Source organism: Canis lupus, chromosome 1 (genome assembly GCF_048164855.1).
Source record: "Canis lupus baileyi chromosome 1, mCanLup2.hap1, whole genome shotgun sequence".
Classification (NCBI taxonomy): Eukaryota; Metazoa; Chordata; class Mammalia; order Carnivora; family Canidae; genus Canis; species Canis lupus.
Window position 1 is genome coordinate 80,180,168 of NC_132838.1, and position 22,150 is coordinate 80,202,317.

Consider the following 22,150-nt stretch of genomic DNA (forward strand, 5'->3'; position numbering starts at 1 on the left):
TGGAGTCCCAAGTCGGGCTCCCTACATGGAGCCTGCTTCTCCCTCTGCCTGTGTCTCTGCCTCTCTCTCTCTCTCTCACGAATAAATAAATAAAATCTTTAAAGTAAATAAATAAAATAAATAAATAAATAAATAAACTAACAGGGAATCACAAGCAGGACACCGACCCAACTAGAAAGGGTCATGACTGGCAGAACTTGAGACAATTTAAGCATCATAAAGAATAATAACTGTATTAGATTATAACACATTTTAAGAAAGAGTTTCCAGGAGTGGGGTCCATGGTACCCCAAGAAAATAGGTGGGGCTGTGGGGCATTCTGAGGTCAGGGAATAGGGAATGACTCCCAAATTCACAACATTCTTGCACCCACTGGCCAACATGGGTGTATGGAGCATCTGTGACTACAGCCAACCAGAAGATACCATGCTGAGAGAAGTAATGGGGGACCCAGTGACCTTGACTGAGGACCCAGGAAAGAGGAGACAACAGACTCTGAAATGGGGTAATAACCCCAGCAGACAGCCCAGGACTGGGCTGGTATCTATAATCTCTGAACTGTGAAGATGTCCTTCAGTAAAGACCCTGTCTGTGGGGGGGCTGGACTGAGTCTGAGAAAGGAGATACTGAATGGCACTCAGTGATGCACAATAATGAAGAGGCTATCAGAGCCACCAAGCTGGAATTATTACCATCTATGTAAGTAAGAGCCAGTCACTTAACATTTCTGGGGCTCAGTTTCTTCAAATAAAAAGTGGGAATAGTTTTAAAATCTATCCCAAGGGTGTTGGGAGAAATCTATGAGATTGTACTTATAAAACTCTTACCACAGTGCATGGTAAATAATAAACAATGAATAGTGACTGCTATCAATGGAAAAAGGTATCCAGAAGTCCGTCCATATAAACACACACACACACACACACACACACATATACATACGTGGGTGTGCAGGGAGAGTTCTTCTTTACAGAGTATTAATTTAAAAGGGAAAAGAATGCAAAATGTACCACTTCACCGCTCCAAATGTATTAATAGCATCAACAGAGGCTAAAACCCATGGGTAAAAAGTTGTTGGGGATCAAGTGATTCATTGTCAAAGCATCACCCCACAGATTACTATGCTTCACCAACAATGGGATACAACTGTATACACAATAGCACCTCAGTACTATTCTTACTCAAAATATTTAACCTGAATCTAAACAGGAGGAAACAATCAGAAAAATCCAAGTAGTGAGACAAGCCACAAGACTGGTCTAGATTCTTCTCAAACACCAAAGTCATAAATAAAGTAATAGTATGGGGACTGTTCTACCCTAGAGAAGACTGCAGAGACATAGGCACAAAGATATCTGTGAATATGAGTTATCAATTGGGGGAAAACTGCTAGAAAGAAAAAGTGCTATCATAGACATTTTGTGAACTGGAGTGGGAGTGCAAACAATACACTGGATATGTGTTAACTGTATCATCCTTATATAAGAAAATACCCTGGTTCATAGAAGATGCATGCTGATGTATCATGAGGTACGCCGTCATCATGATGGCCTCTTGCTCTCAAAGATTTCAGCACACACACAGAAGACAAAATGTTAACTGGTGAGTCTAGGTGATGAGTACAGTGTTTATGTCACTATTCTTTCCACTTCTCTGTAGTTGTTGGGGTGGAGAAAATAGATATGCCCTGCTTTCTGGTCAGAAGACTGGGAGGTCTTGCCTTTTTTTTTTTTTTTTTTAAGATTTATTTATTTGAGAGAGCCACATGTGTACAGGAGTGGAGGAGGGGCAGAAGGAGAAGCAGATTCCTGGATGAGTTGGGAACCAGATGCCAGGCTCCACCTCAGGACCCTGAGACTGATCCGAGCAGAAGTCGGATGCTTAACTGACTGAGCCACCCAGGTGCCCTAGGAGTTCTTGCTTTTAACAAACACCTCTAGCAAAAGCAAGTGAATATATGGAAAGAAGTCAAGAATTAAAAGAACACAAGAACAAACTTTCAACCTAGGTTTATCTGTAACACATTCCAATGACTTAAAACAAGAATGAGATTTCCTCCAGTAGCAAGAACTGCATGTAGAAGAACCCAAAGAAAAAGATCACTGCAAGGACGTTTTTCATACTAACAACACAGATCTCTGTGCCCCTCAACATCCCTAAGCTGTTCTTTAAGGGGAAGATACATAACAAGCAAAAGAAGCAATCTAGTGACTCAATCCAGTGACTCCTGTGTCAAGGATTCAACTGTCTTAACTTACAGTTTAACTCACAAAGTGATAATGGCAAGAAAAGGTGAGGGAAAATGCCCCAAATCTGATTATTACATAGTTAACTTTCCCATCGGAGAAATTTTTCTGAATTGGTCCAAAGTTTACCAGGAAAAACAGAAATATAATTTCCTGGAAACTTGTTTACGTTTTAAAAAAAAATTTTTAGAGATTTTTAACAAATCTTACCAAAATCGATGCTTTTGTTTTAGTTAAGGTCACCAAGCTAGGGGATCTTGCTCAGAAAAGTTTTCTTCAGTTATTTCAGAGTACTTAAATCAAGCTGCGTTTAAAAGGCCATTGACTTTAGGTTCTTCAGTAATCCTGCAACTGACCATCAAAAGTAGAATGAATTTCAGATGATACTAAGATGAGCTCCGTCCAACATTTTGAGCAAAACTCATATGTGCTGTACATGTGTGTATCTACAGAGAATACACACATAAATGAAACAAAATTTTAACACTACCAAATAGTATGTGTAGCTTACTGTAGTTATTTTCTATTCTCTTCTACTTAATAAAAAATGTTGATTATAGCTCACTGAATTGATTTTACTGCACACTCATATGAGTCTGACTCACAATTCAAAAAACACTGAGCTAGTTGTGATATTGTGATTTATAAGAATTATACATTTGGTCTTTGTCCATTACTTCTAGCACAGAGAACCCATGAGATGTCCTAAGCAATAAGAGCAGCAAAGGTATCTTTTCTTATGCTAATGAGGTGACTTTAGGGGAGCTGGTTACTAGGAGAACCAACTATGTAATTAAAGGGTTAGAACTTTCAGCCCACTCTCTGATCTCAGGGGAGAAGAGGGGGCTAGAGACAGAGTCCCATCATCATCAGTGGCCAATGATTTAATCAATCATGCCAAAAAGCCTCCATAAAAACTCAAAGGACGGGATTGTGTAAGCTCCCTCACTGACGGAACACATGGGAAGAGCTGGAGAGAATGTGTACTAGGAGAGGGCAGGAAACTCCACACCCTTGCCCAATTCTTTGTCTTATGGATCTCTTCTATCTTCTGGTTTCTGAACTATATCCTTTTACAATACACGGCTAATCTAGTAAGCAAAATGTTTCTCTGAGTTCTGTGAGCTGCTGTAAGCAAATTAATGGAACCCAAGAAGGAACTGTCGGAAGCACAGGTGACAACTTGGACTTGCAACTGGCTTCTGAAGTGGAGGGTGGTGTGGTAGCGGTGGTAGGAAGGTGTCTGGAAGGGCTGAGGCAGGATGTTATCTCCATGGAGACAGTATCAGAATTTAGCTGAGTAATAAGACACCCAGCTGGTATTGGAGAATTGCTTGGTTGAGTGGGAACCCATCCCCCCTCAGCCTCCAGGAATGGGGTTCAGAATCTTCTAGGCTAACACTCCCACATGTGAGGCCCAAGGTTAGAGTCAGATTTTACCAGCATCAAGAATGAAGCACAAGCCCCCACCATCCAGTCCAGTGATGGTGCTCACTGTCCCATGGGAACCTTACTTAACTAGGGTGGTATAACTCTAAGAGATAAGCAAACCTTCATAAGAATCAAGAAAGACTGACAGCCCTTCTGGGGAAGTGAGTTTTAAACTAAGACCTGAAGGTTGAGGGTTGTCAGCACCTTGCAGAGAGCGGAGAGAAAGGAATGAGGAGCAGGCCCTGAAGTGACCAAGGAAGTTAAAGAAAATCTGGTGGGAGCCCAGTGAGCAAGAGAGTAGTAGGGTAGAACGTAAATATGGGGATCAGATTATGAACAGAAAGAACTTTATAGACTTTCACGTAAGAATAAGGAGAGCTTTAGGCTCTGGGGAGTGAGTTTTTTTGGTTTGGTTTTTGTCTTTCAAATTAAACTAAATTTTTACTTGGTCTTTGATGGGCATAAACTGGATTGTAATCATTTGCTGGCTATTATTTGTTGCCAGTATCTTTTCTCATTTATGGGGCTTGTCTTTCCATTTTCTTTAGGATATTTTTAATGAACAGATGTTTTTAATTTTAACTTGGTAATATTATCAATTTTTTTCTTATGGTTTGAGCTTCCTGTCACCCATTGAGAAATACTTTTCTACCCTAAGATAAAGATTCTTCTTGTTTTGTTTTTCTCTGAAAGTTTTAGTTCTGTCTTTAATACACTTTTTGGATCGACTTCCGCAAATGATAAGATAGGTAGAACCAATTTCATTTCTTCCGGAAGAATAACCAACTTCTCCCCCTCAGTAATACTTACTAATGGCTATCTCCCCCCTCCCCGCCCCACCACCCATTGATTTGCATGTCCCTCTAATGTATATGAATGGATATATATGAGTACTTACTAAATTGGTCTAAATAAAGACTAACCAATATTGTGACCTAGAGTATTAAATAATTTTAAAATGTTTAAAGTGCAGAATGTTTATGTGAAACTGTGAGAGTGGCCACAAAGAAAGGAGAGAGACCAGCTGGGAGGTAACACAGGGTCCCCAGTCAAAAACTAATGATGACTCAGAGTTGTGGCAAAGAGTGTAAGGAGTTAAGATAAGTTGAGGTGGCTCTGAAAAGGCATGGTTATGGAAGAAGACCATGAGAATAATGAAGGAATCCAGGATACCTTGTTAACATTCAGGCCCCTAGTAACTGGGTAGATGATTGTACTATTTACTCGGATGGAGCAGAGGAGGAATGGGGCTATACATACAATTCTGCTAAATACCTTATTTTTATAGAGCAGTTTTAGGTTCACAGAAGTTTTAACATCTTTAGAAGAGTCATGTTAATGAAGACAAGCAGAATATAAAGAAAGAGTCCCACAAAACCCTACCAGACAAATAACAACTCCTGTAATGATTAGTCCCCCTAGCATTTTTTTCCAATGCATATATAAGCATTTTAAAACACCAATAACATCATGCTATCTTGTAGTTTAAAGTCCTTTTCCTATTTAGTGTGTTATCAAACATTTTCCCATATCCATAAGTAATGCTTTGACTATCACTTGTAATGGCTGGGTAGTATATACCATCATATAGGTATAGGAGAGTTCACTTAAGTGATCCTTTATTGTTTGGCTAAAATTTAGGTTGTTTCTCATTTTGATGTAAGTATGGCGTCGTCATGGTATTACAATACACCAGTTAAGATAGTTCCTTGACAAGTTATGAATACCCATATTAAAGTGGTCTAAATAACAGGTTTTTATTTCTCAGTTAACAAGTCCAAGGTTAGTCAGATGACCTGGCCATGTTGAGGTTTCACATCATCATCTCTCTGGCTCTCATGGCCCCTCTTATATCCCATTTCCACACCAAAATGGATGCCATAGCTCCAAGCATGAACTCATCCTCACACAACCATGTTCAAATACAGAAAGAGGGCAATTTTCTTTTTATGAGTCTTTCTGTTCAGGGGAAAAAAAAAAAAAAAAAAAGAGGGAGAGATCTCCTTATATCTCATGGATTTATGGATAGGCCCACAGCTTAGCTGTGAAGAATGCTGGACAGAGCACCTGGAGGGTCCACAGCAGGAGGTAGGCTCAGCCTGCAAGAAACAACCAACAAAACCTGCCTTGACCATCTATCTTTACTCACAGGCCAGACTGAGCTATTAGCTAAGAGACCCAAACTACCTCTGAGCTTTTAATACAAGTAGGCAGCGGCTTAAACTTCTCCTTGCAACAGTTCCTTCTCCCAGAGATTCATTTATGCAGAGATGTAGCTACAAATTGCTTATGATCAACCCAGAAAGACCCAGGGGGTGGGAGGGTGGAAATACATAACTGCCACTTTGCTTCAGAGCCACAGTGGCACCAGCTCTGCTGGTCACAGAAGATAAGCTAGGTATCTAGGTGCCTAAATAAATTATCCCCCTTTTATTAATAAATTTATCAAGGGAAAACAATTTGTGAAAATCACAAGGGACAGAAGAACTGTGGGGTTGCCTTAAAAGGGGTTTAAGAATATACCATTTTTGCCTCTGTGTCTCTCATGAATAAATAAAATCTAAAAACAAAACAAACAAAAAAAAGAATATACCATTTTTAGTTTTCCTTAAAAGGTTTATGTGTAGAGGTTAGTGCTAACTCTTGCTTATTAGGTCAACATGATAATTTCAGTGTGCAATTATTACTACATTCCACGAAGTAATTGTTATTCACAAGCAGAATGGACAAGATTTTCACCAGATGGAGAATGAAAGCAGAAAAAAAAAAAAGTACACAGTTTATCGTAAGACAATGAAATAATTTCAAAAAGGACTCCCCCAGATATACTGGCAATCACCACAGATCCTTATTTATTTAGTGCCTTTTGACTGGCCACTGGCCCTCTAGTGTCCTCTTCTACCAGTATCCCCTTCCTCCACCACTGCTGCCTATAATTTTGCTTAACCTCACACCTCGCTTTCACTGGGTAACTGCTACCCTGGTGCTTGGATTGTGATTTAATATTAACATGATTTATCCATCTTTGGATCTACCACTCCCATGAAATCATGAGCACCAAAGAGGCAGGGACCAGTTTTTAATCATCATTGTGCCCCAGAACTATAAAGGGTGCTTGTATAAATAGGAAACTAATAAAGTGGAAAATATTTTGAAGGAATATTTACTTTTTTTTTTTTTTTTAATACAACTATACGAAGGCAGCTGCTGGCTCCAGTTAATTCCTCTTAATATAAACAATATCCCAAGCAGCCATTATCATTAACTGTCAGTTAAAGCTTAAAAGTTTAACATGGCTAACTTGTTTTCCATAGTACCTATGATAAGTGCAGCTCATCCAAGTGCAGCTTTGGTTTTTTTTGTTTGTTTTTGTTTTTTAAACTATCGACAGTTGAAGGAACTCCCCCATCCCCTCGGCAATATTTAGAAACAAATTCAGCATAAACTCCTGGTCTCCAGTTTCTGGAACAACTGTCTAGCAATGTCTCCTTTTAATGCTATAGATAACTGTTTTCTAGCTGCATGTACTCCACCAGGTATTTTACTATTTCACATCAGGATCTGGCACAGTTCTACTCCCATAAAACACAGGCTCAACATTCTTGCGTTATAGGACCTTTTGTGAAACTAGGTCCAAAATTTCTTCTCTAGAAAATGTACATATCCCTTCCACCCACCCATAGTTTCATCAACATTTTGGGAAGCTAATGGACAGCCTAATACCCAAGCATGAAATCCAAGAAGATCCAAAGATGTAGGTTTAAAATACCACGAACCTAGGCTTAAAAGTTGTGTTTAGAACAACTTATGATTCTTACATATGAGAGTAAGTTACAACAGACCAGGAGAAACACAATATGAGTCAGGAGTAGCCAGATGATCTATGCAATAATAAGCTTCCGACCACTTAGGCAAACCAATTAGTATGTGCATCAGGCACACCCAATTTCCATTTCCCTCACTGAGCTCTGGGCACTAAACACTGGACACTCCTACAGTGGATCTTGGGATAAAGAGACTATTGATCCTCATATAAAAGAAGAAAGAACAGAGGGGAACAAATAAAGGACAAGTGTAATAAAATGGTTAAATGTGTGAGCTCTGAAGTTGGTCTAAGTCTGAACCCCAGTTCCACCACTTCCTCTGTGTGGCCTTTACCCCTTCAGAGCCCTGGTTTCACTTTCTGTAAAGTTGGGAGAATAATACTATCTTCCACACGGGGCTGATGTGAAGATTAAACGAGATAATGCATGTGAATTTTTAACACAGTGCTGACAAAACAAAAACACTTGCTATTTTTACTTACCTGTTTAGAGAGAAGAATATAAGCCCAGGGATGTAAATCTAGAGAAATAACTGTGACACAAAGGCCCTCTAGTTTTAAAATAAAAAACCCATAGTTATCAAAACAAAGAGGCTTAGTAATCATACTAGGTTAGAAAAGTGATAGTACTTTATTGGCTATCTACCCCAGCCATGCACCCTACAAGGTGAGAACTGTTAAATAAAATTCATAAGATCATACTACAATTGCCACTCAGGATTGTGGATTTTTTTTTTACCAGGTCAAACTTCCTCTCAAAATTCTGTGCTGGGGGGCGGGGGGGGTGTGTGTGTGTCAAAATGCAAAAATAGCTCAAAATAAGAGTATTTGTTCATTTAACAGGTACTTATTAAATATAATAAATTACTATACATTTACTGAACAAATAGTTACCGAGGACTTACTGTACAAATATTTATCGAACACGATGAGTCTAGGCACCATGGCAGGCAAGTGAACAAGATCTCACTTGCTAGTGAAGGGAGTGTGATGCATTCACAAACAAATAAATGGTAAATGCTGTGAGAAAAGCAGAGCCGGTAAACTGGCCAGAGAATGAACTGGGTAAAAGAGCTACTAAAAAAAAAAAAAAAAAAGAGCTACTAAAGCCTGCTGGTCAGGGAAGTCCTTTCTCGGGAGGTATCGGAGAGGGACTTTAAGGAGCATTAGGAAAACCATGTCAGGCCTTCGGAAGAGCTGATGCACAGTCAAGAAGCAGCTTAGGGTGACCCACGGACAGAAGAAAAAGGCCAATGTGTGACTGTGGGTGAAATACAGTCAAATAAAGAGAATGAGTGGTATGTGAAGTCAGAGAGGTGGGCAGTCAGCTCATGAAGAAATCTGTAGGCCACAGTAAGATATTTAGACTTCATTTTAAGCAAAACTGGCAGCCCTCAGAGACAGGTTTTATTTTAATTTTTTTAAAGATTTTATTTATTTATTCATGAGAGACACAGAGAGAGAGAGGCAGAGACACAGGCAGAGGGAAAAGCAGGCTCCATGCAGGGAGCCCGATGTGGGACTCGATCCCAGGTCTCCAGGATCAGGCCCTGGGCTGAAGGCGGCGCTAAACCACTGGGCCACCCGGGCTGCCCCAGAGACAGGTTTTAAAAGCGGGGAGCAAGAGGATCCAAGTTGTATTTCAGAAGATCACTCTGGCTGCTGCGGGTAGGATAAAGCATCGAGAGACAAATGTGTTAACAAGAAGCCCTATCAGGAGGAAGCTGGAGGAGACCAGGGGAGGGAATACCTGGGACCAGGGGAAGACAAAAAATGTAGTCACTCTCGACAGAACAGTCTGGAGGAAGAAGAGATACCATTTTTGATAGCAGAGGTTTTTTTATTGAGCTTGGATTGTTTCCCTTCTTCTATCAGCCAGTCTCTAGGACATAAACAATGAAGACCCAAGTTCTCAGGGATACTGTAAAGAAGACAAGCAAGAACGGCAAAGAATAAGCACAAAATGGAATGGGGAATATCGATAATGAAAGCTACAGATATCAAGACGGTGTCATTGGCAAAAGAACAGACACCCAGTTTAACAGGACAGAACAAAGTTGAGAAGAGGACCCATATGTATGTATGTATATGTATATGTGTGTGTGTGTGTGTGTGTATATATATATATTAGCAGATCTTCAACAATGGTGCAAAGGCAATTCAATGGAAAAAAGAGTTATTTTAACAAATGTGTTGGTAAATTGAATCAAAGATCCATATGAAGAAAGAGATAGAGAAAGAAACCAGACCTATATCTCCTACCATAAGCAAAATTAATTCCAATTTGATCACAAGCCTAAACATACAACTTCTAGATGAACATCTTTGTGGTCTTGGGTAAGACAAAGATTACTGAGAGACAACACCAAAAGTTAAGATTCATGAAGAAAAAAATTCATAAATTTGATTTCCTCAGTGTTAAATATTTCTGCTCTTCAAAAGATACTATTAGCACTGGGTGTTATTCTGTATGTTGGTAAATTGAACACCAATAAAAAATAAATTATAAAAAAAGATACTATTAAAAAAAGATTAAAGCACAATTACATACTGGGACAAAAATATTTGCAAAATACATAAAGAACTTACATCCAGAGTATTTCTTTTAAAAAATTCCCAGAACTTCATAATAAAATAACCACCTCAAGGAAAAAGAGAGGCAAAGATATGAGCAGAAACTTCTCAAAGAAGATAGATGGCAAGTAAGCACAGCACTCAACAAGTCATTTAGCTGTTAATAGAAATGCAGAAAAGCAGGAGTAACACCATCCAACTATCAGAAATGGCTAATAGACTCCAAAAGTCTACAATTCCACATGCAGCTGAAGATATGGAACAAAGTTTCTCCCACAGAACGTGTTAGTTAGAGTAGAAAACTATGGAAAATATTAGGTCAGTTACATTCAAAATACACTAGCCATGTAACTTAGCAAGCCCACTTCCAGGTAATTACCCAGAAGAAAGGAAATCCTACTTTCACTTATAAAAACTTACACAAATCTGTATGTTAATATTTACTGGGACCTTGTTCACAATCACAAAAAACTATGGCTAACCTAAATGTCCCTGAAGGAGTAAACATAACCCAACCAGTCCATCCACACAAGAGAATATTGTTCAGCCATATAAGGAACCAGGGATAGAGACAAGCACATGGGACAAATCTCCAATGCATTACAGTAAAGGAAGATGAAAACTCAAAAGGCTATACAATGCATAATTCTGTGTATAGGACATTCTCAAAAAAAGGTTCTCTATGGGAGAAAAAACATCATAGGTAGGTGCCGAGGCTGGGGTAGGGAACAGAATTAATTACACACAACAAAGGAATTTAGGGAGGTGGGGCAAGAGAGAAATATTCTCTAACTCCACAGTGGTGGTAGTTTACATGACTATATTCGGCTGTCCAACTCCTAGGACTGTATGCTAGGAAGGGTCCACTTCAGTTTATATAAATTATACCTCGATAAATCTTTTTGAAATACACAGAATATCAATAATGAATATATACTGCTAGAATCCTAATTCCAAATATAAAAAATATAAATTCATAAATGTATGTAGCCTCATTTTTATTATGTTTTCTACTGTTTCTCTTTATTCTGTTGTCCCTGGAAACTAAAGTTTTATTAAAATTAAAATGTGTTAAAAATTGATTATGTGTAGTAAAATGCAACACCAGAAAGCCTGCAACTACCAAAACTTTAATGAAGATGATTCAAATGTAATTTGAAGATCATCTCAGAATACACTTTAGAAAATGTTTAAAAATATCATTCAAAGAGAACATAAAATGTGCCCCTTTAATATGAGTTGGTGAAGGTATTCAAATATTTGCTGAACGAATGAAGGAGTAGATGTAATCATTATTATTACCATTCGATAAAAGGTTCTAACCTTTTCACAAAGGTCCTTAGGAAAACACTTAAGATCACAAACGCATTTTTAGGTAGCAGATTCCCAAATGGATTTTCTAGGGAGCTCTGAGGAGGACACACATCAGTAGTCCTTTTTATCCTAAATCCTTAAACCCCTGAACTGTCTGTTTGGGGTAAGCCTGCCTCCTCCCTCTCTCTCAGCTTTGAAGGGCACAGGCAGAGGTAGACGTGTCTGGCTACCTGGAAGCTGTTGCTGCTGCTGCCGCTGCCACCACCACCGCCACCAACCATAGTGATGTTACTAGCAAGCCTTCAACAAAAGAATCAGAAAAAGGGATGCAAAACAGTAAAACAAAACAAACCACTAACCAATAAAAAGGGATAACAAAGTGTAAGTTTGCAAGCTACCTTGCAAACTTCACTCACCTTGAGTGAAACCTGCTCTTCTGTGTTAACTCTTCCACCCAGACCCCTGCGCCCCTACACAGGCTCAGCCTGCTGTGCTCTGGTATGAATGAAGTGTGGATTACAGATCTGGAAAACTCCTCATTCTCCTAAGTAGTGGAAGTGCAAAGCCCTCGGGCCTTTACCTAAATCAGATGCCTCCACCCAAACACATTCTGTAACTCTTGTCACAGGTTGTGCTGAGCTCTACCTTGAGCTATGGAAATATATGTATTAGCAGGAAGGAGGGAGAGAAGAGCTCCTTCCTCAAGAGAAAGAAAGAGAGTAGTACTTCAGGGTGACAGCAACAAAAGGAAAGGAAAAAGAAAGGAAAGAAGCTGACTAGCTTCTAGAAATTTCTCCTAGGAAAACTAGGTAACAGAAATTAACAGAGTATACACCATAAACAAATTAGAAGTCCTCTCCTTTCTCCAGGTTTCTGAGGGAGTTGTTGTGGAGACAGAGCTAAAACAAACAAACAAAAAAAACATTACTTAAATATATGAATAGAGTCTTTGCTATGAGAGAAGGGAAATTACTGCCTCTTAGAGCCTCATCAAATTGTAGCACAAAGATTAGATTATGACTGCATCACTCAATAATGTAGCCCCCTGATCCACAGTAAATGAATCAGTTAAAAACAAAACAAAAAAAGGGTGAGGGGCAGGCATACCAACATTAAGATACAGAGGAATGCATAGACTTTTGATATAAAACTGCTTTGGCTTACGTGCAACCACGGGTTTATCATATTTGTGAGAGCAGGTGAGCCAAGCCAAACAACTGCAGAAAACCAGCCTCCTTTCCCCCAAGCCTTCCCCCCACAAGCTGTGTCCCTCATGCAGCCAGTGGCCGGGGCGTTTCATAAAGCCTTTAAACTCCAGGCACACTGCCTGGTAAAGACAATAACAAAGGTGGACTAACAATCTGATGAAAGACAAATCCACTTCAGAGCTTGTTTTTAAATTCATTCCATATAACAAACATTTAGAAAATGCCAACAGTAGTCAGTTGGGAGGAAAAAAAGAAAGGGAAGCTCGCCTATAAATTTATGGGAAAGCCATTTATTGAAAAAATAATGTAAAAGCTGAGCTGTTAAAGAAAAATGTTTTACGCACAGAACTCATGTCAGAAAAAAAAAAAAAAAAAAACGATTCCAGCCTCCGAGTACTACTGCCTACCTACACCAGAAATCCCGCTGGAAGAGCTTGGGGCCGATGAAGTAAAATCTGGGCTTTCCTAGTTCCTCCAAAGGTAGATAGACAGGGCCTTTGGCTATAGGTAATTTTAATAAATGATCCCAGGACAGGAGTGAGACCTAAGGAAAGCGAATCAGGGAAGAACGGAAATTCAAAACAAGGATGTAACCTTGAGTTGATGACTACCGTGGACAGCTAGCTGAAACTCCCTCCGGCCGGGACCCTCTGTGGACCCTCTGTGGAGCGATGCAGAAAGCACCTCCAAAGCACCTCCGTATTGCCCACCAAATACGGAGTCATGGGGGGGGGGGGTCATGTCACTGACCATTTGCCTGTGGGTCCAGGATTACCCCATGGGGTAGGTGTAAAAACCTCCCTCTTTGTAGTGCTCAAGTATTTAGTGAAGGGGGGATTCCCCACCAAAAGCATTGGGAAATGCAAGAGCTTCACAGTGTGGCTGAAGGGAGGAGGTATCAAGCCTGGAGAAACACCATAGTTGTACTGGCAATGGCCAGAGAGAAAGGGGGGCGAGGGGAATGAGGGAACTGCGAGAATGCAGGCGCCCAGGAGGGACACCACTGCTTCAGCATCCTGGGGATACCTGTGCCCAAAGGAGGACAACAGGACAACTATTGCAAAATTCATAATACCTTCTCTAACAAGCCCTTTATTAGCAAATACAGAGGTAGGGTGAAAATGTGACTCTTGGATATTTAATATCTTTATGCTTTTGTTGCGAAAGTGAAGTATTTTTAATTGTATTTCAAATTTTGTGTTACTGGAAGCTGTGATATAACAGACAGGAAGGAACACACACTCACACACACACACGGTTTTTTTTAAATACCCACATACTTTTATCTTCCAGTTTTTCTGCCTAATGGCTAATTAGTTTAAAAAGACAACAAGAAAAATTACCACAGTGGCATATCTAAATCACTCTGGAACTTAAAATGGCAGTTATGAAATCTATAAGGGAAAAAGAGGGACATACGTTTTAAAACTGTCATACCGCAAGACCCTCTGCCAAAATGCCAATCTGAAATGTGTGTGTGTGTGTATGTGTGTGTGTGTATAATTTAAGGGCCAATCATATGACAAGGACAATAAAACAAAATGCTAAGAGTAAGAAAAAAACCCCAAAGGTATTGTCTTCCCTTTTTTAAACTAACTCAAACACACAGGATGGTAAAGGCAAAGTCATTTAAATCATTTCCTTAGTAATACAAGTAATATTTAAATAGATTTAATAGTGCTGCTCCAAACCAATGAATTATGGGTTTAAAACCTATTAAAATGTAATGTTTTTTTCCTGAGCTGAGAGGAGAGAGATTTAAATCCACTGAATTTTAATATTTCAGCTTGAGCTGCAGGAGGTAGAGAAAGTCCAAATGAACTATTCCATCAGCACCATTCAAGCATGAACATTTTAATCAGTTTTACTTCCTTGGAGTTCTCTAACACAGTTTACGCTGTCATTCTGAAAGCACTTAACACAGAGAGTGTGAAAAACCACCAAGGCTTGTTATTGCCTTCACAATTGATGGCAAATAATTTTGCAGACTTCCTATCATTAAAATGTCACTGCTAAAAATTGAGGTTCAGCATTTCTTGTGCTAACCTGCATTTCCCACAAACACCACAGCATACCTGTTCTTAAAGAATTTCTTTAAGGGGGTGTGTGTGTGTGTGTGTGTGTGCGCGCGCAGGTGCACGTTTTTTTTTTAATGCATATTTCTACCTTTTATTCCCCCCTCAAAGAGGTTAAAAGAAAAGAGTGCAGGGAAATCCAAAGGAACCCCACTTTCTATTTTTACAAGCCAAATATTTTATTTTCCAATGTTCATACTAACAAAACTTTTTTTCCCCCAATGGTGGCTTCTTTAGTGAAATTCTTATGAGGTTCCAAGCCAGTCTCCTTTATTAAGCATAACCACATTCACACAGCATGTGCTGATTATATAGTGTAATGGATTTAAAAAGCATTTTAAGATAGTCAGATGACTCAATTTAATAATACAGGAAATGAAAACATCATTTCTAATTAGATCATATTACTGATTTAAAACTACAATTTGTGTGCTGTTCCAACAGTGTGATCTCGCAGAGATTCTAATTTAAAAACACAGTGGCTAGTAGGACACATGACAAGATCAAACTAGATACATAACATTCCCTCAGCCCATTTAGGGGAACTCCGGGAAAGCTTCAAGGAAATGTGAGATATGAACAATGCAAAACAACACACAAAATTGACTGTAGAAAATAACACAGGAATTTCCTAGGTTTTTTTCCTTATAAATAAAAGATAAATGATATTTAACTTATTTCAATCTATCAACAATTTTAAACTGAACATGACCTGTGAAAGAAATCATTATAACTGTGTTTCATTCCATTAAACACAACTAGCTTATTGTCAAGAGAACAAGCCGCCTCTCCAGGTTTCGGGCTCACTTCAGCATTTTGCATTTAAACTGCATGGATCACTGGTTTGGCTCATTTACCAACGAAGGTAGAATAATATTGCAGAGTTAAAAAGGTGCTTCATCAGATTTCATTAAATCTAGGAACATTTGCACTTGTCTGGATGGTATGCATACATATAAAACAGATACATATGTAGTGATAAACAAATGAAGGTCTGTCTGCAGGGGCTTTAGATGGATCTTTGCAGTCTTGGGAGGAAATTTTTCATTCCCTCCATGGAGAAAGTCATTGCTGACCATATTCCCAAATCCAAGTACAAAAATCTAAAATTGGCCCCTCATCACTTTTCGGTAGCAAGTCAAAATGGCACTGCCTCCCAACACAGCCATGCTCAAGGGGACACAGGACAGCAGGTGCACAGAAAATTCCACAATGTTCCAACTCTGAAAACTAGGGACTGAAGGCATCACAGGGGCTGAAGCAAACAAAGACCACACACCACAGAGAAGAGCAACAGCAGGAATGCATCAAGTGAGTTTGTAATGGGGCTCCTCCTTCTCACATGGCTTTTGGCTCCCTAAAACTGCTGGGTGTGTTTTTCTATTTCTGCAATCTTCTTTTAAGAATAGTCAGATTATGTGACTGTGACTCCATTTCTGGCTCCGACACAAATAATCTGGAATCCCCACCAGATCCACAAACAGCACGTGCTGCTTTGATAGCATGCAGCTCTGACTTCTTCAAGTAAGTTTCTAGGTCACAAAATTAAATTTGCTATATTTGAATAATTAAATCCATATATACACAATATGTCTATCAGTAACTCGACTACAGTCCAATAAATCATCCTTTCCCTGAAAAAAGGCAATCTGCCATCCCATTCAAAGGTATGTAAAATGAAATAGATATGAAACAGCATTAAAAATATACTTGATGTGTGAAGGGAAGGGAACCTTGTTCTGAGTTTTAGATCTTCCCTCATATTTTGAGGCAACATCCAACATAAAACAATGGGTTTTTTATTTAGATTAATCTCTCCACTGTACAGACACAACTAATAAGACTCAAAAAAGAAACAAAACAGCTTTCTGTTTCCCAGAGAAAGAGCTGCCAACCATTCCTAAGGTAGAATGGCTACTTGCATTTTAGCAGTTCATAGGAACAATGAACACTAATAAGCCAGAATGACCCAGCACGCTCCTCTATCAGTTCTCCTCCTGCACACATTCTCTCCTTTCACAGCAGACAGTTGTATAGTGGGTGAGAAATGCAGGTGACCTTGGGGGGGGGGGGGGGTTCTGCTGGCCAAAATACATCCCAATGGGAACGCAATGGGTGCTTCAGGCAAACACGACAGGACTATACATATATACCTAACTTTAAAATTAAAGCTTTTTCAACTTTTTAAAAAAATGTAACATGCTATTTTCTGGAGTTTTATGGAAAAAAAAAAAAAAAAAAAAAACTACTTGTGAAACGTATTCATCTCTCATCTCTCCTCCATGCCCAGAGCGTAGAAAGGATACTACAGATGAGTCTACACAGCTGATTCTGATGCTGCCTTTTTTCCAAGGGCGCACTTCTGAGGAAATGAAGGGTGCCCCTTCCCATTTATGATGTCTTCCAATTTACTACCAGTACTTTCTCGTGGTCAGAGAGCCACAAAATAGAGCTCAAAATAGCCCATTAAAAAACAAGCCACAATCAGACTACTGCTCCACCACCACCGCCAGTCATCCCAGAGTTGTGATTTCCTTGTTAAAAGACAGAGGCATAATTGAAGCAATATCTTCACTTCAGATTGATTATCAGGCGACCCTTATCCGCATCTTCACTCAGCAATTTGAATTTTAATGAAAGTAAATGGAATAATTAGCATTTCAAAGTGTGTTTGATACACTGAGGGAAAAAAAGAGAAAAGACTTTTGTGTATAATCTATACACAAAAGAAAGTATTTGGGAGGGGGCAGAGAAAGGGAAGTATAGTTGTATTGTCTTCATTAGAATAATCTAAGAAACTGCTTGTACCAGCTGCATAAATAGAGATGTGATATGATATTGTGCTCTTTTCAGCTAAGATTTCTCACCTTTATTATACCTCACCTTATCTTATTACTTGCTACCTCAATCTGGGAGAACAAAAATCTAAGTGGAGTCGGAGGGATTGCCCAAACCCATGAATTCCAGCAGGATTTCTATGCAACATTAACACTATCATCACCAGGAAGAATTTTCTAACTGGGCCACTGATTTTGCCAGAAGGTACACCTTTCATCTATTATTCCTACTAGAAATGGACACTAGCCTTTAAGAACCACTCCTCACAGGGGAGGAAGAGTAGCTGCGAGATACAAAAATGTACATTTTATTTCGCCAAAAAACAGCATTAAGGTACTCTGTAGTTGCGGTAAGATCAAAGAAATCAGGTCATTTTAACATCAGGGCAATCTCCATCTTTTTTTCAGGCCTAGGCCAGCAACAGGAGCTGATTGCAAAGAAAAGAAATATTACGAAAAAGAACTATCTAGTCTCTTTAGGGGTGGATTTCTGGAAACATGTCAACTGGAAGTGGTGAGAACGTGATCCAAAGTTTCTGACGTAGCCATCCAATTTCACAGGAGACAGAAGGCAAAGTGCTGAATTTCACTTTGTGGTCCTCTATTGCCTTTTGCCCCTTTGATGTAACAAAATTTAAAAAGAGAGAGCAAGCGAGCTGATGACACACACTAAGATCAGAGCTAAAATGGAAAGGCCACGTACCCCAATGATGGCGTTCAGTTCGGCCATGGTCACCTGCTTGGCCCGTTCCACAGCCTGCACCACTTGTTGCTGGTGCTATAAATGAAGATCAGAAACAGAATACAATTATTTGCTTTCTAGTCAGTCAAGAACAGCTTTTCCTAACACGTCCTCTAACTTCAATTACATGCAAAACAGGATTTAGGGGTCTCCATATTTCAAATAAAAGCCCTGAGTGGTGGCTGACTAAATGTCTAGGGTATATTTGGGTCTCTGCTGCAGAGAAGTAACTGGGCATTGAACTATAACCCCATGAAGGATGCTCCCCTACAACTGGCAGAAGCAGCTTAAATTTTACTTGGATGTCAGTGGTGCTCTGTGGCCCAGCATCTTCCACTAATACTAACAAACACAATCCATCCCCCACCTGCTTTCTCTGTACCCCCTTTTCTCTGCCATCTACATAAAAATTCTGAAAATATTTCCTAGAAGTACTTATTTTTAAAATTTCTCCTGCTAGTTGTTACAGTAAGCACTAGAAGGCCATTTAGACTTAAATGTTTATTTTCTTCTGAAAATGTGGCAACTGTTCATGTTTTAATTCCTGTCATGAAGGAATTATGAAGGGCTGAGTATTTAAAAGAGATTAGAAATGCACAACTTTGACTAGCAGTAAAGTTTAAGGATGTTTCTTTTACACAATAGAAAACTAAAAGCTACAAGTTTCATGTATTTTTCTTTTGGAAAAACTAAGATGGACCGTTTAGGAACATCCCTCCCTCTATCCAGGATGCAGTTCTAAAGAGAATGACCAAGAAAGGAGTATAGGTAATTTGTGTAAATTAAAAAAAAAAAAAAAAAAAATGAAGTAGAGGCACGCCTTCACATCTGGACATATGTGAGAATGTACACAAGTACTCCCAAAATATAAATATTATTCTCAACTAAATACACTTGAACATTCTAGTTTCTACACTCTCGAAATTGGTCTAAAATAAGGTCTCCTTCGGACTTTTTTTCAACTAGGTTTGGTGAATGAAGAGCCAAAAAGACTGTACTATGAGACAGGTACTCCTCTGTGTGGCTAGGAAAAATCTTGTTTTGACTAATCCTAGTTGAGAAATGTAGCTAACTTTCTCCACTGATTTGAAGTGAATATGAAACTTTAGCTAGCATATTGCTTAATACACACAAAAAGCTAAGCCATCAATTAGATATGAAATTCCCCCTTGAGCTACGTGGTACTACACTACAAAACTTTCAAATACACACAGTTACTGTGATTAACTGGGGTGACCAATATTTCCACCTCCCAGATGTGTAGGGTTGGTGGGGGATGTGGAGGATGGAAAAGAAAACTGCTTTAGTTATCCACGTGTGGTATTTTCACCCATGATATCCTAATAGAAATGTGTATTTTGGGATCCCTGGGTGGAGCAGCGGTTTGGCGCCTGCCTTTGGCCCAGGGCGTGATCCTGGAGACCCGGGATCAAATCCCACGTCGGGCTCCCAGTGCATGGAGCCTGCTTCTCCCTCTGCCTGTGTCTCTGCCTCTCTCTCTCTGTGTGTGTGACTATCATAAATAAATAAATTAAAAATATTTAAAAAAAAGAAACAAATATGTATTTTGTGCCTCTAATCCAATGTAAAGAAAAACGTCAAATAGATCACTCCATTTTAAGCTTCTAATAAACTCTAGACATTAAACTAGATACCTTTGATTTTTTTTTAATTTTAAGAGTTTTCAAAACAAGGGCTTAAGAAACAATCCCAAAGTCTAGATATCTAGCAATCTCCCTCCATTCCCTTACTTTTTAATAAAATATTTGCCAAAGTGAAATAACTTCTTTCCTTCTGTGTTTGAAGCAAGTCAAAGTCCTAAAGATTTATAAAGACACTAGAAGAAACAGAGAGGCATGCTCAATAAAAATGACCAGTAACAGCAATTTCTCCTTAAAGCTACCCTAGCCAGTATGCTAACCTACTAGCACACAGTTCATGTTTAGATTTAAAGCAATTTCATTGTCCAAGTAGTGAAAAGGGACAGTACTTGGAGAGCGGAGAAAAAGACAACATGTAAGGATGACTCTGGGATTTTTCTACTACTCAAAGTAAGTATATGGACAGAAACTGTTAATGAGATTTTCCACCTTTTACTTTCCAACATTCAGCCATGGCTGCTCAAAACTTCAAGAAACTGAAAGCCTAAGGACCACATGAACACACATCCAACAATTGTATCATTCATTCCACTCATGCATCCATTCATTCAACAAAGGCCTTCTTAAGCTCTTACCGTGTCCAATTTCTATATGCTACTGAAATATTACATACTGTATTAGTGAAATATCATCTACCTTACATTAAGCATTCAAAGAATAGTTCCGTAAGACAGATATGCAGAAAATACACCTACCTAGGGCCTTTCTGCCATGAAGATTGTTCAACTCTTGCCTCATAAACTGGACTCCAACTGCCATGATGGGCAAAGATGCCTTAGGGCAGTGGGGATCTCTTTCTGGCTCAGCATTAAAATCAAGTGCATTTACTGAGAAAACCAGAAACACAGCAGTGAACCAGAACACTGACATCTGATGTTCCTATAGAAACTCTTGCTAAAAAGCTAAAATGACAATAGAAGTCATGATTCAGCTCCTTCGTTTCCTCTCCTGGCAGTGGCCATAGGCTAATACCACATCTGAACTCTACCTGTAGTTCAGGATTTTACTTCCCTATTTCTGCTTACAACTGTGAATCATCTGCTGTTTAAGGACCTTTTGAACAGAAGCTCCCTAAGGCAAAGAATGCCTCCTCCCAGTGTGCTCTGAAAGCACCAGAAACACCCGGACATTGCTCACTCAGCCACATCGTAACACTGTAAGCAGCACATCTCAGGAAAGAAGGAGCAAAGGATCACTAAAGAGAAAAAGGAACACTGGAGGAAGAACCCAAAATACTCATTAACTGACCCAAAGGTGGCATTTTTTTCCCATTTCCAATTTTAATAAATAAGCTCTCTGACTCAGAAAATACAGCAAGTTTTTCACATCTTCTTAGAACCCTGATGGTTTTCCCATTGCGTCTGCCATCTCTTCCCTTTTTCTTCCCCTTCCCCATCTGTTCCTCTCCTCCCACTCCACCCTGCATCTCATTTCCTCTCCCACTTCCTGCTTCTCTCCTCTGCCATCTCACCACATGTGGTGACAGCCACTCTAGACCCAATCTGCAAAAAGCAACAATCCTATAGCCCCTTATTGCTCAAGCTGCTCCCTCATATAGGGGCTTCCATTGGAACTTTTTCTACCAGTACCACCAAATAAAATGTACTAAGATTATCATCAATAAGCCTTAGGTGGGAGAGAGGGCCTCTAACTGGGATTTGGAAGAGAAAAAAAAAAAAAAAAAAAAAAAAGCCCAATAATTTATTTTTTAAAATAGCCTGAGTTATAATTAAAAAAAAAATCCTTAAAATAAAAACCTGTAATATGATTATGGTTGCACAACTCTGTAAATTTATTAAATATCATTGAATTCTACACTTAAGTGAATTTTATGATATATAAGTTGTATCAATTAAATACTGTGATTTAAGGACTACAATGATGGATGAAGGGGGAAATGCCACTAAAATGAAATTATATACAGTAAATCACTTGCCTACTTCCATCATAAAATTTGTTGCATTTGTTTAGGAAAAGTCTTGAGAATAACGTTTTCAACAAGAAAGAGACTGAAACAACAGAAGTCATCAGTCCAACAAAGCCTGCTAAGAAACAGACCGTTAACAAACCACAACACGTTGTACAACAGGTATTTAATGTATGTTTTGGGGAAGAGATGACAATGACCATACCTGCTGTGCCAATACTTTAGGGCATGGCAACAGACATAGTACTTCCAATGAAAAGAAAAAACCCCTACATTACAACTTAGAATTTTTCTTTAATACCTACCCCCCTT

The 22,150-nt window shown here is 39.1% G+C and overlaps 1 protein-coding gene across 14 annotated transcripts in view; it reads right to left on the reverse strand.

Moving 5' to 3' along the window:
* LOC140639068 (transducin-like enhancer protein 4) overlaps positions 1-22,150 on the reverse strand; it is a 142,378-nt gene that overhangs the window by 76,456 nt on the left and 43,772 nt on the right. For 8 of the 14 annotated variants that reach the window (XM_072837499.1, XM_072837487.1, XM_072837469.1 and 5 more), the window contains one exon: positions 18,212-18,286. The exons of the other annotated variants lie outside the window; for them this stretch is intronic. In XM_072837499.1, coding sequence (XP_072693600.1) covers positions 18,212-18,286 — 75 coding nt within the window. The remainder of the gene's footprint in view (positions 1-18,211; positions 18,287-22,150) is intronic. 14 annotated transcript variants of the gene reach the window in all.